Source organism: Pteropus vampyrus, unplaced genomic scaffold, assembly GCF_000151845.1.
Source record: "Pteropus vampyrus isolate Shadow unplaced genomic scaffold, Pvam_2.0 Scaffold6, whole genome shotgun sequence".
Classification (NCBI taxonomy): Eukaryota; Metazoa; Chordata; class Mammalia; order Chiroptera; family Pteropodidae; genus Pteropus; species Pteropus vampyrus.
The window spans coordinates 4,727,340-4,746,596 of record NW_011888787.1 but is presented as its reverse complement, the minus strand read 5'-3'; the positions used below and the strand labels follow the sequence as shown (position 1 = coordinate 4,746,596).

Below are 19,257 nucleotides of genomic sequence, written 5' to 3'. Positions count from 1 at the left end.
TCAGTATCTTAACAGCTATGAGATTTCTATGGTTAACTGCTTTTCAAATTAACACTTAATAAAACACTTGAAAGGTACCCATTGGGCATTTTAATAAAACTGGCATCCCTTTATGTCAATATTATTAACAATTATGGGTGGTACTGACAATTTCTTTTGCCTTAGCTCTCTGAACAGAGGTGCACTGCCTCCACCGTCCCAATCGTTAGACGCTTAAGTCACAGAAAATACAGAGCACCAATCAAAAAACTAAGTAACAATTTAAATGTGGATCTGAGCCCCCCCTTAGTTTGTTAAGTAACTTTTTTTCCTTTGCTTGGTATGGAAACAGTATCACCACTGGTTAATTACCAACTACTATGTCATGCTTTAGAGGTTAAATCCATTTACTTGAACTTTAATAAACCAAATAGTGAATCTCTACTTCACCTGTCTTAAATTTATCACCTGTTCTGTTTTTTAGTTTCTCATCCAGTTTGCCACTTTATCTCAAAGGCCTAGCAGAAACCAAGAACATAGTAGGCACTAAATTAATAAATGCCACATTAAAACAATTTATGTGATCGGTAAACCAGTCTACAAAAATCTCTCCACCTAATACTCTTCAGAGTATCTTCTTCCTTTGAGAAGAGCAAAGACCCAAATAGCACGGGAATGAAAAAGTTCCTTATTGTTTATTTATATGAAGAATATTCTTGTCTTTAATCCCAGTTCATATTTCTAGATGCAATAACTCAAGATAAAGTATATCGCATTTTGCTATAATCTGTATAAATGAAATGCTTAACAGGTTTTAACTCACTTTTACTTTAGGATCTAAGGAAAATGATGAAGTTTAACTGCTTTCACACACACACTAATACTTTGAAGTAGGACAAATGCCAGTGTGGGAAGAAGCTGAAGAAATGCTCCAAACACAAAATCAGACAGAAATATACTGCAAGCCACACATGTAACTTAAAAATTTCTAGTAATCATACTGAAGTTGAAGCAGGCAAAACTATTCAGGTGAAATTATGTATCTTATTTATATTTAGCCAAATATATCCAAAATGTTATTTCCCACATGTAATTGATCAAAAAATTGAGTTTAATATTCCGTGAAATCTGTTTATTTTATAATCGCAGTCACATTTCAAGTCAGAATTGTGCACAGTTCAAGTACACAATGGCTATACACATGGCTAGTAGCTACAATACTGGTCAGAGCTGATATATAGACTGCTGAGGGAAAAAGGCATTGATATGACCAATAACGTAATAGTAAATAAGGCTCCTGGCCAAAAACCTTCACTGATAAAAGGCGAGCAATATCTTACAAATTTATGCTCTGGTTTTCCTTCAGATCGTATAAATCTTTCGCTTTTTACAAATTCGACTACAGCGGGAGTACAAATAACTAGCTGGTTATGTACTGGCTGTAACTGCGAATCAATAAGATAGCTTCATATTCAATGTGAAGATCAATCTATTTTCAACTACACATTATTTTATCTCAGAATAAAAGGACATATTAAAAATAAAAATGCTCCAAAAATATTACTATTCAGTACTTCTGAACAGAACACTGCCTAGAATACCACATTCAGTTTAATACCCATAATGAAAAATGTAGTATAATAGAATTTCTCAGGCTTGGCAGTATGAATTTTTTAAAAAGTTCTGTATTAAGCTGGTACTCACACATGGAAGGGGAAAACACTGACATCAAGACAGAAATTTTTAAAATCCTGATTTGGCAGAAATGATTTAAAAGAAATGATAGGATTCAAGGAAACAAGTGACAAAAAGGAAAAAAGAAAAAAGGATTAAAAAAATTAAAAACAAAAACAAGTCACTCCCACCAGAGAAGTTTCACCCCTGAAGACATTCAGCTATTAAGTCTTAAAAAATAGTTATAATTTAAGCTGTAATTCTCTATTATGAAAAATCCTAAAAAAGAAAAAAGAGAAAAAGAAAAATCCTACAAGTTTCACGGCTCACCATAAGACAACTGGGGTCAAAGCTCTCAAAATAATCTCCCATTTTTTGAAAAGACAAAGAAGGCAAATTGGTTCATTACACTTAACAAGATCTCCATTTTATTTTGTAATACAGTCCTAAAATTCAACTCCTTAAAAATCTATCCAAATAACACTTCTATATTTCAACTACCTTTGTCAAAGTATATGTTCCTCACGTGAATGAACTTAATGCCACTGAACTGTACACTTAAAAAAAAAAAAAGGTTAAAATGATAAATTGTATATTTTACCACAATTTGAAAGAAATTTTTTTTTAAATGTTGGATGGCCCTGGAATGTGTCTTTAGGTAGAGGGAGAGGAAAACAGAAATGGGTTAAAGCAGGACTACGTGTCAGCTTTCACACTCTCATTTTTGATTTGCTAAGAATTTACTAGAATTTTCGACTACACTCTAAAGGTCATACTTGTTAAGTCAGAACTTATTTACAAAAAAGAAAACCTATCTTCTGTGCCTCAAATATTTTACTTTTCAACTCAGCTGCTATAAATACTCATCTCGATGGTAAACATCCAGAGCAGCTGCAAAATCACTCAAACCACTACCATCTCTTTTATTTCAGGCCTAGGGCTAAAAGGAAACAAAAAGAAACAAGGTTGAATATTTATCTAGATTTTATCACTCAGACACACGCCTGTTCAATACATAACCCCCCTCCTTACCCATACCAACACCCATTACTGATTAGTACCAAAATGACAAAGTATTATATTGCCCCCTCAATGTAGTAGCTTTCTAGAAACTCAAAATTACTCAGCGTTTTGATACAGTATAACATTAGCTGGTTATAATTTGGTACCTACGTTTTATAAACAGGTAGCTGTGCATGAGAGCTACCAGTTCATACCGTCCTGATAAAAAACTAGGTCTCTCAAAGGAAACAGATTTAACTACCAGGGTCTTTTGAAGTGTCCTCTCTCCCCCTCCACCGTGTCTCCCAGGTTGAAGGCTCGCTTAGGAAGCGTTCCCTGTCTCACTTAAGTCAAACGAGAGGAGGCATCTGGGTGTTTCTAAAGGAAAACCTTAAAGCAAAAGAACCGTGGCACTAAGATTTTGTACTGATAAAAACACAGGATGGTAAAAACCTAGAAAGTGTCTCCGACCAGGGCTCTAAAAAACTAACTCCACATAGAATGACGAAGCTAAGCTGTTCGTTACACAACGTGGGCCAGGTTCTTGCGCCATTAAGAGCCAGCAAAGGTGGTAAGAAGACTCCACTAAGCTCTCACAAAGCACGCCCTAACCCCTGGATAGAGGGGTGAGAGCCATGTGCCTAAGATTAGGGGTTAATTCCCTTTTTCAAGAAACTGAAAGGAAGGCGCAAAGAGAAAGGTAGAGTGTAGGAGCTCAAGATACACAGCTCTAGGTGAGTGAAAGAATAACAATTAGGCCGCGCTTCTGTGCCAGATGCGGCTGGGGACAGGAGGTGTCTCTAAGCACTTAGGTGGAGCGGGGTTTCAGTCCATACACAAAGGAGGTGCCATTGCCGCACTGCGCTCCGGTACTCGTAGTCAGATCCCCAAGCAGGTGACAGCCAGGAAACTATAGGATCCAGTCAGAGTAGGCCCCTCTCTTAAGCCCCCAGCTCTTTCAGCCTCACACAAAGGACCGCGCCACCACCCTCTCACCCCGCCCGTCTGGACTTGGAGTTCCCGTTTCCTCTGCCAAACCGCAGAGGAGGAAGCGGCCAGACTACAACTCCCAGCAGCCTCCGCGCCCGAGCCCCGCACCCCTGCCTCCATCTTGGCTGCGGTCGGAGCCTCCATTTTCGCTCCCTCCCCCTCCTTTAGTCACCACCGCCGGTACCAGACGAGGCCGCCTGGCCTCGACTCTTCGCCTCAGCCCTGCGGCCTGACGTGAGGCCTAGACTGTTGAATGGGGGCCGGGTGGTAAAGCCCAGGGTAGGAACTCAGTAAGATTTCTCCCTACCCGTTGCTCTTACAGTGCCCACTTTGACTCAGAAGTCTCTCCCATTAGTCTTGGTCTGCTCATCCGCCCTTAGCCCAGCTTGTTGCTACCCCCAATTGGACCCTGAGGTCGTACTCACCCCAACAGCTCAGCGCCCCCTTTCCAGCGCCGCCATAAGCAGCACGGCCCGGTACGTAGGAATAAATCTCGCTTCTCTCGCGAGAGTTGCAGGCTCCGAGCGCGTGCACAGGAAGGGGAGGGGAGCGTATTCCTAATACGCTTGCGCACGAGGGCCGAGTGACGCCAACTAGTGCGCAGCGCTTAACCAAAACCAAGATGGTGGCTGCGTTCCACTACATTGGCTCCATCAGTTGCTGGAAGCAGTTTCGTTGTTTACTGGGTCCGCTGGGACGCAAGGGGTAGGGTGGCGGGTGACTTTCGGCGTCTCTGATCTTTGCAAACTTGAGTATGCTTTCATCAGCTAGACTAGGGCGAACAATTTGGAGGGTATATAAACGATTGTCATATTAAGGATTTCTCTTTTCCCAACGATAATCCAGAAGCTCCCAAACCCCAGTTTTTCCTTACAGCGCAAGCTTCTTTCTTTTGTCTGTTACATTAGGCTGGAATTTTCATTGTATGCAGAGTCAGGTTTTTAGTTAAGATAATTTGGGAGTCTTAAGTGAGACCTTTGCCTCCCAGAAACTACATCTCTTGCCACAGACAAGAGTGTAAGGCAGCATAATCCACACCCCTCCGCAAACAAAACAGCACACACACACACACCCCTCCTTTCAACTGACCTTTCTAGTTACCAGAAGATAATTCGTAGGGTATCAGGTAATCGAATAGGGTGAATCAGTAACCAAAAAGTTGAAATCAGGGCAAACGGATGATTCATCCACCGGGGTAAGAGGAAAGCAGAAAAGTTCCATGAATTATCCCTTGCCAAACAATAGAGCAGTCCTCTCTGGTGAGAGGAATGCTTTTCCCAGATTCTGTGGCTTTCTCACTTAACAATATTGGATAAACAATGACTAGTTACGCTCCTGAGAATTCTCCCTCCCACTCATTTTATTTTGGCTTTAAAGACATTTATTTGGCATCTCATTTGTCCTCATTGGCGTGTATACTGTAGTAGGACAAACGGATATCTTTCTGTCCTCAGGGAACTTTCAGTCGAACATCATTCAATAATCACAAAAACAAATCTAAACATACACATTAAAATAAGTGTATTGAAGGAAAGATGCAGTGTTAAGAATATATAACCTTTCATTCTGACCAATTCATCTTGAATTCTAAGAAGCTGCAATATTCTACTGACGTTCAAAGATTTTCTCTCCACCTCAGTTGCTATTGGTCCAATGCCATACCACCTCCAAGCTGCCTCTATTCTTTGATGCTTTCCCATGCTTTCCTAGGCACAGATGTTTGCTTCACTTTCAATGCCTTGATAGCTCACCCTATTGTAATTATTAGTTTATGCTAGCTAATGATACTTTAGGACAGGGCTTGTGACCTTCATCTTTGCATCTTGGTTCCTGACAGTACATGGCATAGACAACTCACAAGCATGTCGAATGAACAGCACTGAACAACAGCGTAAGAAGTTGTTAATAATTGGAATGGTCTGTTGGGGAAGTACAGAACGTAAACATATCAAACCAGCTCTTTCGTTTCCTTTATCTGGTTCTTAAATTGAGATCTGTCCTTCCCAGCAATAGATCTAGTCTGGATATTCTAATCTTATGTTAGAGAAACTGCCCTGGGCTCTTACTCTAGAAACAAGGTCATGTGAAGCTGGGCTAAAAGTAGAATTAGGTCTAAGAGTACACATTCTCAAATATCACAGCAATGGGAAATGTAAACAATAATAGTCTCATTTTTTGTATTTAAATTTTATAAATTCCTATTAATAAAGAATAAAGTCTACCATTAAATTTCTACCATTCCACATAGCTCCTAAAGATCTTAAACCATATAACCATTTCATCATCCTCATTCTGAATGTCTCAATTTTGTATAAATTCTTCATTGATACATAATTTGAATCAATTTACATTTAACACAAAATGCAAATATAAACCCAGATGGATACATTTTAGCTTCTGATATGTTACAAAAAGTAAAAGATGTAATAACTTGATTTAAATCACTAGATGATTTATTATTTTTACAAACACTAATAATTAGAGATAGGTTTCAATTTTAGATCACTACATTTTAAGGGGATAAATTTTTTCAGATTAATTTTGAAGTCAAATTAAAAAAAATGTAGTTATCTTTCTACTGTTTTAAAAAAACAAGTTTAATTAAAGCAGAAACATGTGAGGTCATTTTGGAAACCATCTCCTATAAAACAGAGTAGTCATGGATTTTGGAAAGATAGTCTATTAAAAAACCATCAGAACAAAAAAATGCATATATTATATCATAATTTTTCTTCTCTGAGAAATTTAAATCAACAATGAAATTGTTTTTTTTCCTCTACAATTATCAATAAGCACATTTCTCTGGCATCTGAGAATCAAAAGTTAGCATCTTTTATACATTTATAAGGTTTTCTTCAGCAGTAATGGATTTTTTTGTCAGTTCTCTGTGAAATCAGAAAAATTAGGTCAATGTAAAGATTTTTAAAAAAATAAGGCTACATTTATTCAAGACTTTAAAGACCGTTCTTATTTTGACATATCCTTCCTATTTAGGGAAGTTAAAGGGAACTTCTTTTATGAAATTATGGTAATAGTGAATGGTAAAGTGACCTACATTCAAAATTTGTTTAAAGCAAAAACTTTCATAAAGAATAATTATTTCCATCAGTCAGACAGAGAAAGACCAATACCATGTGATTTCATTTATATGTGATATCTAAAGAACAAAATAAATTAACAAAATGAAAACAGACTCATTGATGCAGAAAACAAACTGGTTATTGCCAGATCGAAGGAGGGTTGGGGGGCTGGGTGAAAAAGTTGAGGCAATTAAGTACAAATTGGCAGTTACAAAATAGTCATGGGACGTAAAGTGCAGCATAGGGAATATAGTCAACTATATTGTAATAACCATTTATAGTGCCAAGTGGGTACTAAATGGGGGGAATTATAGAAATGTCTAACCACTATGCTGTACACCTACAACTAATATAATATTGAATGTCAACTCTAATTGAAAAAATAATTCCAAAATAAATAATTGAGTTTTAGAACCCTACAATCCAAAACTTTATCATTAACAAGCCCCCAGTTAAAATGCATTATATAAATAAGATTAACAACTATGTAATAAAAGTGTTAAAATTTAAATAAGAATAATGCAGAAGTTCTGTATAATGCACTTAATGGAAGAATTATGTGGACATGCTAAGCTGCTGTGCTAAAAGTAATCACTCATTTTACATATGCTTAGACTCAACCACACCACAATCCTACATATATGACATATCTCGATTTAAGAGATGTTAAAATATGAAATAAAAATGAATCTTAGGATCAGTGACATGCAGAAATTCACTTCTGTTGATTCCACATGTATTTCTAGGAGGCTAGATGGAACGTTGAGTGAATTGTAGTTCATCATAGCTCTGAAGGTTCTTCCTCCTCTTTAGCATTCTTGGAGAATGACAGAAGAAAATGCACCCCGTTTTCCGCTGTGAATATTAGTGGGTAATACTCCTTAATTCACTCTGAGAGTTACCATGAGACAACTACCAGTAAAATAACTGCAAAATATGAAATATGACTGCTTATGGAGCAATGTGTCTCATATAAATGAAGTAGATGGAGAATGAAAAATTAGCAAGTCAGATATTAGTGAGAATTTTTAAAATGTATTTTATTTATGTATCCCTTAACAAAATATTGTATAGTCACACAAGGAAATACCGTATATCAATGAAAATGAGTGAATAACTATCAACAAAACCAATCTTAGAAACATAATATTGAGTAAAAAAAAATCAAATCCTCATAGACCACATAGAGCTCAGAAAGGAACAAAACTAAAAAATGTCACTTTATGGGTACATACATATTTTAGGTCTTTTTACATGTGATAAAACTATTAAGAGGGAGCAGGGGGCGGGCAGGGGGAAGAGAGGAGCTCAGATAGATGTAAAGTTGGGTCATGTTCTAATTCTTAAGTTAGCTGATGAGTTACTGTGTTTGATAACTTATTTGCATGTTACATTTATCTTTTAAGTGCCAAATATTATATTAAAATATAAGTGCATAGGTATGCATAGTGTTGATAAAATTTATATTTGCATGGTTGTTTTTTAAACTATGCTTATCAGTCAGGGTTCTTAATTTTAAGCAATTCAGGTTAATTTTAACAAAATGATTTTATTAAAAGGCTAATAAGTAATCCTCAGGATCTCTAGGACAGAAAACTGGAATTAGAGGCTACACGGCCTCTAATCACTTTAGATATCTGCTTCAGTGAAGACCCCATGTCCCCTGTTGGAAAAGACATTGCAGGTTATACCACTGATTTTGCTGACACTGGGCACTGAATGTTGTCACTAAAGCCACTTCTGCTGCTTTTCTATGGAGCTGGATGTCATAGCCAGTGTTGCAGGTCACTGCCTTTCCTCAAAAAATTCTGCATAGTTTACTGCTTCTATCACTAACTTTAAAGTTTAAGGCAGATATAGCTTTCCTAGCTGCAAGAGGCTGGGAAAACATATATCTGACACTTTCAAATTTTTTAGGAGGGATTTCCTCAACACAAGAGTTAGGATATTGGGCAGCCAAAGAAAAAATGACAGATGTCTGCCACAGCCCATTCTATTGGCTACTCGGTATCAACACACTCCTTCAGCTAATGCTTACACTTGTTAAAAACTATGTGGTGTTAAAGGACTCACGTCAGACATTGTTAGTTGCTTTCTCAGTATTCTCTCCTTTTTGCTACTAGAATACTGATTTTGTTTGGGGGAGCTATGTACACAACCTCCTTTGCAACTAGAAGTGATCATTTAACAAGTTAGGCAAATGAGACAAGTGGGGATCTGTGGAATTTCTGAGAAAACTTTGCTTTTCCTCCTATAAGGTTGCATATAGTTGACACAGGCCATGTTCCATGCCTTCAACATGACATCTGGCACAGCAGCAACCTTCTTGCAACCACAGGAAAATAGCATAAAGGGTGAAAAACAACATGCTAAGGAGGCAAAGTTGAAAGACTGAACTGTACTTTCCGTATGTAATAAGGACCACTCATTAAGCAGTTTCTTTCAGCTGTATGCACGCATGCCTTATTAGGGCTCCACTTATTAAATTCATATTTTCTAACATGTGGACTGTGGTGTTTCTTTTGCGCTATTAATAAAAATAGGTTTTGCTAATCAAGAACAATTTGAACTCTGAATACTATTGTCATTTAATGGGATCATAACTTAGTGATTATTTTGGAGTCCAACTGCACTTGAATCTTGGTTCCAGTTTTGACAAATAACATAACCTTATCCCGAAGTATCTATAAAAGGAGGTAGAGCTGAAATAGTGATTATACAATGACTAGAAAGCATCAAGCTTTCTATTTCTCCTCATTTTGTCTCTCATGCTTAGTCCCATTCCCACTTCTGTATCCTACATCTTTATATTGGATTTATCACACTGCATCGTAATTATATCTATACTTGTTTGTTCTATTTACTAGATTTTTCTTTGAAAAACAGTGTCAATGCCCACGCCCCCTTTTTCTATTTTTAACTCTAAATGACGTGCCTGGCACATACACTAGACATTTTCAAACTAGTGTCCTTAGAAGTTTTCTGGGATTATTTATAAAATACGAATTCCTGGATCTCATTTCCAGATTTCTATTTCAGTAGGTCCGTGAACCACATTTTGAGGAACAGTGAAATAGACCTTCAGTGTTTAAATCAAATTATGCCTAAGGTATTAATATAAATCAAGGTAAGAAAGGTAAATATTTAAGCATTTTTCAAAATACTTCCAAACTTAGTTTCAATTTTGTAATTTGGTCTGTAATCATATAATTTATTTCTAATCATGAAGAAATCTTCAAAACCATTTCAAAAACAATTACTTATAGTGTTATACTGCTTACTACACTGTGCTTATTACAAAATATTTATGAAAACCCCTCTGCCTCACAGGTTGCTACCCATGCAAAAAACAAACCTTTGCATTTCCTAACAATTAGACTTATTGCTGAGTAGAATTAGCTGATATTCTCAAAACTAGGTTTTATTAGGAAAGATAGGTGTGTACTAAGATTCTGCAAACTAGTCAAGTTCCTCTACCTACTGCAAAAGAAACTTTAATATTCATGCAAATAAAAGTGTAAAACATTCCTTCTCCTCTTCAATTTTTAAACAATACATTATCTTCATAGCATTAACACCAGCCAGAATTTATGTTTTGTATAGTTCTGAGAGCTCTTTAGACTCATACTTCAAGCTTTTCATTTTTCAAGGGCAAAAGTCAACATATAGATTTATCCTGATATCTGAGATGTATAGAACTTTATAAATTCAAAGGAATGTAAGGCAGTTAAAGGGATACCATGTTATATTTTAATGGGCCATTTCATTACTTTATCATTTTCACTAAAAACTGGCAGCTAATGAATGGTATAGGGTACTTGGAATTGTGGGACACATAGTGGCACTTAGGGTATATATGTCAAGGCAAATGGCTGGGCTAAAAGTTTATTTACCCTTGGGAAATGAGATAAAAATGCCAGCACTTGGGGTAGAAGTACTTTTCAAATTCTATGCAGGACTTTGAATAGAAATTTGACAAATTCTGAAATGACATATACCTATTCATTAAAGCTTACCATTATAAGCAAAGTCCATTAGTATTACTGGGATCAGATGCTTTTAGGGTATCTTAGAATCTGTTGTTTTAGTTGTTAATTTTTTATGGAAGTACAAAAGAAATTTTACATCACACAAAACCCTCACAAAAAACCTTTTAATACTGTGTCTCTCCCATGCAGAATGGTGCTTAATGTTACTGGAAAATATTGACAGGTTTAGCGTTCATTATTTCAGCTATTTTTTGGCAAACCTAAATTGATAGTATAACATGAAGTAACTTGTAAATTTTAAATGTGAGTAAACTGAGGTGGGGGAATGAGTTGATGAGTGAGCCTAGTTGACCACTAAGCATTTGAATCTCAACACTGCTTTGTTATCTACATAGCACTATGAATGTTAATAACTCTCATGAGGTGATAAAACTTTGCTTCATTGTGAAAAATGAATCTAACAAGAAAGCCGACTACTGGCACTAGTAATGAAAGACAGCCAAGTAAGAGATGGTTCCTAACTGTAAAATAGAAGTTACATTAGTGCAATGTAGTACCTAAGAACTATGATGTGAATAAACCTATTATATGCTCTTCACACTTGGTGAACTACCCAAGTTGAAGATTTCCTAGTAGGACAAACTGAAAATTGATTATTAATATCTAAAAGCATTTGAACTAAGAATGTGTGTGTGCACAGGACAAATTTCTCAGCATTCTTTGAACAATACAATGACTATACTACTGCTAGGAAAAAAAAACAGTTGACTTATTTTCAAGTATGTTTCCTGGGGACTTAGCAGTAGGTTCTCTCAAATTAAGAGTAAAGACACAAGGCCATAAGTGCCAACTCTCAGCACCAGAGAGACTTAAAACTTTACAAATCAGAGAATTTGCCAGGCTAGTTCTGTGAACTTGTATTACTTTCCTCAAATGGTAAACAATCCAGGTACATGCCAAATAGATTCAAAAAGGTAGTCTCTTTTTAATTTTTTTATGATTGCAATATACACTCCTATATAAAATAAAATTGTTGCCTTATAATAAAATGCTTGAAGTTTCAGAGATGTGAAAGAACAAAAACGAACTGAAAACACTGTTTATATAAATCAAGGTCCCATAAATGAAAATTAAAAGTAGTCTCTTAGAGAAAGGAATGGTGAAATTCAGTGTGTTGAAATTCACTAACACACCCAAGAACTGTTTTGTGGAGAGCCGATTCTGATTGCCAGTTCTAAACTGCCACCTGATTCCTTTAATCAACACTAAATCAGGTCTGAGGCAAGACAGTGACAGGACAATACTTGACTAGAAAGAGAGTAACTTCCTTCCTTGATAAACTATCTCCAGCCATCATTCAGAAGATGAAGTTATTTGATAGCTTGGGAAGCAGTGTCCATTGAGTTTTCCTTCCTGACCTGAAGTGACTCGCTGCTGATGGACAATAACTCTCGAAGTTCCTTATTTTCAAGCTGAAAAAGAAAAGTATATATTTTAGATATTTTGACTGTCGAACTGCATCAGAACACATTGCTTTGGACCAGGAACAGAAAGCATATTATTTTAATTTTAAAAGTTTAAGAAAACAAAAGAACTGAGAATTTCTTAAAATACTACTTATTTATTCATTTAACAAACATTTACTGAGCAGATTTTTTATGCCACGTTAGGACTACAAAGAAAATAACAAGACTCCTCTCCACTGGAGGAATTCACTACTTGTCATACTCTTCATGGTTCACACAGATTTTATTACTGTTTATTCTATCTTTCAAATTCCTAGTAATATTTTTACTCTGATCTTCTTAGATGTCCTCTCTCTCTCCTAGCAATTATATGCCATTTCATATCATACTAGCAGTAAGTCCTCACTTAACGTCATCGATAGGTACTGTGACTTTAAGCAAAACGATATATAAAGAAACCCAATTTGCCATAGGCTGACTGATAGAAACAAGAGTTAAGTTCCTATGGCATCTCATCAAGGTTACAACGAAAGGACGTTGAATGAAATGAAGTTAATTCGAAGACCTACTTTAATAGTCTTATTGCTTTCACTAAGCTCTGAGCAGGGACCCTGCCTTTTTCTCTCTGGTATTTCTCAAAGGGCCCATGATAACATCTTATAATAAGCAGCATTCATACCATCTATTATAATGTTTTTCCTTAACAATTTTGGGGCACACTAACACCCTAGGCCTTTCTTTTTAAATTATTTCTATTTTAATCAAAATATTACATGAAAATAGCTTTAAAAAAATCAAGACTACAAGGCTTATAAAGTAAACAGTAGTTCCTTGGCTTTGTTCCCCAAAGGCAACCACTTTTAATACTTTTATCTACTTCTTTGGTATTTGCTTCTATAATTTTAAATAATATACCTGTATTGCTATTTCCTGATTATCAATTTCAGATATCATCTACTGAACTTCCTTATATGGCAGATGAGGGATTTTAGTTCACACGTAATCCGTTCCACTCTTTCTACCCTCTTGATATGATAATATCTCAATTTCTAGCAAATACATGGTTGGTATTTTCATTATTTGCTGTTGACTGCATTTCCTTTCTTGAAAAGGGTGTGGAGTTGTTTTAATTTTAAATCATGAGCATACAGAAAACATCAACACATTGCAATGATGGGATAATAATGGCATACCTTCCAGACTCTACGAAAACTCTCTGAAATATTGTGAGCCTGAAACAGCAACAATCTTACCTCTAATTGGGCTAGTTTTTCCTGAATCTTACAAAATTGGTCATCATCCACCTGAACTGCTTTCCTCATCACTTCTCCCATTTCACAGATTCTATCAATCTGACTCTCAATCTCCTGTGAAGATATTAACACAAAAAAGGTGAAAATGTTATCTTTCCTACAGATATGAAGTTCGTGAGAACATATGTACTATGATGTTAAAAAGTTCATTTAATCTGTGGTACAGAGATTACACACGAGTTTCACTATAAACTGAGTCCTCAGAGGCAAAGCCACGATAAAGTTATCTTGTGGTATTCACAAATAATTTGTTTTCAAAAGATCGATTCTAGTCTAACCACCCACTGAACGTTGGACAATATCTCTAAATGGCTGTTTAACTTAAATTTGAATACTTTTATTGGCAAGAAGCTCACCACATTCCAAGGTATATTCTGTCTTTAGACTTTTAGCAAGTTTTTCATATGAGCTAAACTCTGTCTCCTTCAAAGATCAAGTTTTCTCCTCCAGACTAAAAATAAAGTTTATTTTCCAGATGAAAACCATTCACGTATTTAAAACATCCCCGTTTCCTAACTTTCATTAAGTCACTAAAATGTTTTCAGTAGAATCTAAGATGAAACTTCATAAATTCCATCGTAGCAAACGGTGAGGCACCAATCTATTAATCCAAGATTAAATGATATAGGACATGTGAATGTACTATGGCAACTAGCACTTTACAGAGATAAGAACAATTACTGGGTCTCCCAAATTAAATCATGAGCAACCAAAGTGTAGAAACTATGCCATGTATGTATTTTTAAAACCACGCTTCTCTCTCTTAATGACAGAATAGGATGCTATGTAGTTCAGACTAATAAAGGTATACTGACTGCCTGCTATGTGCCAGGTCCTATGTCAGGAAAAAAAGATAAATTCAAGCTCTTTACAACCAAAGAGTATACAGTTTAGTGAAATGTACAATAATAACCAATCAAGTATTCACTGAACACCTTCGACACTGACTGGCATGTTTGGTGGAAGAACAAAGCATTCATTAACATCTTGGAAATGGATCTTGGTGAGGGAGGGAGGAACCTTAGTCCTTATTAAATAAAAGGACCTGTGCAGCCCCTCACCCCCTTCTTTCTATTCATAGCTTTACAAAACTATTGCAACATCAACAGCGAATGTGATACACATGAAAGGAAAACAAGCTAACTTCTCTTCAAAAACAAGCACACAATCTAAAACTTCAGTTCATTTAGAATCAAAGTTTCTTACTGCAGAGTGAGACTGGTGAGCTTTCAGGACTGGTTCAGCATCCACAGCTTTTTTAGCAACCATTAATTGTAACATCTGTTTCCGGTACTTGCTCATGATGAGTTCCAAAGCATCCTGGTGTTCCTCCAAGGAAACCCACAGCTCTATCAAAAAATAAAATAACTTGGCAGTGATGTCTGAGAGATGGCACTCAAAGCCAGACTCTTAACAGTTGGAATTTTATGGAACTCCATGAGATACTGTGACTTCAAAGTTGTAAATCAGTGTTTAAGTCGATAAAACTCAACAGTTAAGGTCTATGTGAAACATAACTTTTTAGGCAGAGGCAGCATAATTAGGTAGAAACATGGGATGTGGAATCAGATGTGAGTTATTAGCTTAATACTCATAAGCAAATCATTTAACCTCTCTGAGGCTATTTCTTATCTGCATTGTAATAATAAATACCTGACTTGTCTACCTCAAAATGAAGATATAAGAACATAATGGGATGATCTATGTGGAAGTCCTCTGTAAACTGGTATACAAATAACTACTCATACGATCATCAATAATGTACTCATCAAGCCTAAGAATACATACCCTGAGTATAAACTTCAGCTCTTCTATCTTGCACAAGAACATAAAAAATCTTTAATCTTGACCGTAGTAGTTATTTCAATTAATATTTAAACATTGAATTTTAATCCCCGAGGATCTTTTGTTGTGCAAGTCTCCATCTGGGGATGCCTAAATAAGCCATGCAATAATTTACTCTATTAAATACCTCTTTGATAAACTGCCTACAAATACGAAATCGGTCGGACCACCTTGAATAGGGCAATGTAACAAACTTTATTGTTACTGGGTCAGCACAGAATAACTTTTATTAAAAGTACTGATCTGGAAATATATATAGCATGTGCACTTTTGTGAACAGTTTGGCGGTTTTGCAAGAACTTTTGAAATATCATAATAACTAAGAAAATCATAACTACACAAAAAGGCCTGACTAACCTCTGTTTTCCTGCTGCAAGTCTCTAATCTGTGTATTCTCTTGGGACAGCAGAATGTGAGGTTTGTATTTGGACATGTCCTTTATATCGGATGCATCCTCTTGATACTGGACAAACAGAGACAGACTAAGCGCTCCGTAAACAGAACAGCCCCAGATGTAGCTGAAGAGGCAGAGGTCAGGGCTCCAAGGCAGCATTCTCAGCCCCGACCCCGCAGAAAGATCTCACCGCCGCCCTCTGAGACCAGGAATAAATTCCAGGCCGAGTTCCCAGCTGACCTCGCCTTCCACCCCTCAAGCGCCCGGAACGTGAGGGCACGGACCCCTACCCTCTGCCTGACCTGGTCCGGAAGCGCTGTTCCCGCCTCCCGCATAGCAGCCACCCGCCGGTGCAGCGCCGCCGACTGATCCACCAGCGACTCGGCAGCCGCATCGTGCTCCCGCAGCCTCTCCAGCAGCGTCTTGGCGTCTGTCAGGATCTTCTCGATGGTGCAGCTCATAGCGGCCTCCTCCCGACCGCAGCCCCAGCACTGCCCACCTAAGCGAATCGCTCTGATCCTCCCTGAACCTGTCTCAGCTTCACACACGTAACTTCCGGGTCCGATTACAAGGCGCCGGGGCAGCCGCGATGCACGCCTGCGCAGTGGCGGCCCAGCCCGGGATGACCCGCTTTCACCCCAGGCTTCCCTGCAGTCCCACCCGAGACTTCCCTGCAGTCCCGCCCCCGGAGCCGGAGGCCTGCCCTTGCCACGCCCTTGGTTTCCCATTCGCACAGCCTGGTGGTCAAGTTGAGTTTTAGTCCTGCAGGGTCCGAGTTTCTAATTTACCTATTGGTTTTGATGTGGATAGCTATTCAGTCATCCTTTTTTTAATTTAGTTTTTTTTTTTTAAATTATGGTTAAATACTTATAAAATTTACCATCTTAACCATTTGTAAATATATAGTTCAATAGTATCAAATGCATTCACAATGCCCAATCATCACCACCATCCATCTCCAGAAATCTTTTCATCTTGTGAAACTGAAACTCTGTGCCTATTAAACATTAAAGTCAGACTTGGCTGATCCTCCTCCCAGCCCCTGGCAACCACTATTCTACTTTCTGTCTTTATGAATTTGACAACTTTAGACACCTCATATAAGCATAATTGTACAAATCATATTTGTCATTTTGTGATTGGCTTATTTCACTTAGTGTAATGTCCTCAAGGTTTATCTACACACATCACAATTTCTTTTCTCTTTAAGGCTGAAAAAATATATATATTCACATTTTGTTTATCTAGTCATTCTATCTGTATTTATATATCTATGTATCTTATACCTATATGTCTGGATATACGTACATCTATATATCACTTTTTGTTTATTCTTTCATCAGTGGACACTTAGGTTGCTTCCACTTTTTGGCTACTGTGAATAATGCTGCTATAAACATGGATGTACAAATATGTTTGATTTCCTGCTTTTAATTGTTTTGAGTGCATATATAGAAGTGGAATTGCCTGGCCACATAGTAATTGTATTTTTAAAATTCAATTTAAAATTTTTTGAATGACCATAGTGTTTTTCATAGTGGCTGCACCATTTGACATTTTCATAAACAGTGTATAAAGGTTCCAATTTCTTCATATTTTTGCTAATTTTTGTTTTTCTCCACACTTGCTATGTTTTGGGTTTTAAAAATAGCCATCTTAATGAGTATGAGATAAAGTCATTGTTTTCTGCTCGCTTCTTTGTTTCAGGAACTGTTTAGTGTCTGGGATCACAGCATTATCTTTGCTTCTAAACCTGTTCCTCCTCCTGTTTCAGTAAAAAGCACATTCATATACCCATTCGCCCAAAACAGAATCCTGGAAGTCATCCAGTCCTCCTTTATTCTTTCCACCAATTCTTTACACTTAATCTATTTCCACAGTAACCTATCTCTTTTACATCTTTAGGACATATTACCTTCTTTGTATTTTCACTGTTACTAGGTCGGTTAGATCATCATCCTTTCTCACCCTGATAAAACAACAATCTTCCAACTGGTCTTCTATCTCAAGCCATCTCCTCCTCTAATAGCTCTCCATGAAAAATCCACGACCCCTTGCTACCCTTTCAGTGGCAGGTAATTATTTTTCTATGCCCCACCCACATTAAGACTGAGAACAAGACTGGTTATACTAATTTCCCAATGATACTGACAGTCACTCTTACTTGCTTGTGTAAAGCTTCTATTTTAAGTTTGTATCATCCAGCTGAAGAAGCTTCTATCCTTCCTTATGGCTCACAATTGCTGACCTTCTACCTTGGGATTTCTCCTTTATTCATAGAAGATTTCAGGAGTTGATTTACAGTCTTTTAAATTACTCCACACATGGCCCTCACCTTGGGTGACATTTATGTCCATGTGGACAGTTCATCCAATGTTCTATTTTTTCTTGGCTTCCTCAGTTCTAGAGACATTCAATTTATTTTGTTTACCCATGGCCAAACCCTTGATCATTCATCAAAAATTGTTCCTCATCGGAAATGTTAAGCTTTAATATCTAATTCTTTGATTGCAAGCTTTGTTTCAATCTATCTAGTTCTTGCAACCCTTTATCTCACTACTGTCTCTTTGATCTCATCCAGCTCTTCAGTTTCTGAATACATCAATGTTTCCCCTACCTATCAGACCCTTCCTTGTGGTCTAATTTTCTTTCTCTGACCAGACTGGGCTCTCATGATTGGCAGTCTGAACTATTGTCTTTCTAGCATGCCTAATCTCTTTGCATCTCTTTCTTTAATCCAAATGTAAGCAGTAAACGCCAATTCTTGACCAATCCTAGTAGTGATTAAAAGGGAATACAGAAATAAGGGAGGAGTTTTGTTTCCGTTTTTTGCTTTTGTTTTTATTAACAAGTCTTGAACATGTTTACAGGCTTTATAGAAGAAGGATCCCATCAAGAAAGAGATACAAAAGAGTAGGGGGACATTTAAAGGAGAAGAAGGGACATAGTAGTCACTTAATAGATCTTTGCTGAATAATTATTGGAATGAGGGGCATAGGGTTAAGAACACAGGTGAAGATTCTGGATTTGAACAGAATAAGATACATTTTCTTATAATAAAAAGGATAGGTACAAATATGGATTCTCGATGAAGAAACATGAAGCTGAAAGGAGTTGTAACCTTCAAGCCATCCCAATACTTCTGCTTCCCACCCATCGATAAACCTAAAGGTAAGCTCAGGCACTTTTAATGTTTTTTATGGATATTACAAAAACTTTCCAAGACCTCTTTTGCTTGTTCTGACTTATTTCCATTCTGACCTAATTTCTATCTGGCTCCTATTTCTTGTTTCCATTTCCTCCTTATTATTTAACTCTTACTCGTTGAGCCAGGAAGTGATTTTGGGTCTCCCTGGCTTTATTCTCAGCTGTCAGATGGCCCTATCAGCAATTCTACTTCTGCCTCTCTCAGAGTATATACCTTACCTCAGGGATCCTCTGATGATCCAAATGCCAAATCTGACCCACGCACATTTACATGAACTCTGGTGAGGGAGGGACTTGGACATTTTACTGGAAATGCCT

At 37.1% G+C, this 19,257-nt stretch overlaps 2 protein-coding genes across 5 annotated transcripts in view; both read right to left on the bottom strand.

The window, feature by feature from the left end:
• CSDE1 (cold shock domain containing E1) overlaps positions 1 to 4,226 on the bottom strand; it is a 34,981-nt gene extending 30,755 nt beyond the window's left edge. For all 4 annotated transcript variants that reach the window (XM_023535509.1, XM_023535510.1, XM_011366673.2 and 1 more), the window contains exon 1: positions 4,071 to 4,226. The gene's annotated coding sequence lies outside the window, so the exon portion shown is untranslated. The remainder of the gene's footprint in view (positions 1 to 4,070) is intronic.
• A 6,637-nt stretch (positions 4,227 to 10,863) lies between these two features.
• Positions 10,864 to 16,310, bottom strand: SIKE1 (suppressor of IKBKE 1). Its single transcript, XM_011366643.2, has 5 exons — positions 16,035 to 16,310; positions 15,696 to 15,801; positions 14,700 to 14,842; positions 13,434 to 13,547; positions 10,864 to 12,186 (listed from the first exon to the last, which is right to left on the bottom strand). The coding sequence occupies exons 1-5, from the start codon at positions 16,191 to 16,193 to the stop codon at positions 12,085 to 12,087; spliced, it is 624 nt and encodes a 207-aa protein (XP_011364945.1). The 5' UTR covers positions 16,194 to 16,310; the 3' UTR covers positions 10,864 to 12,084.
• Between the last annotated feature and the right edge of the window lie 2,947 nt (positions 16,311 to 19,257).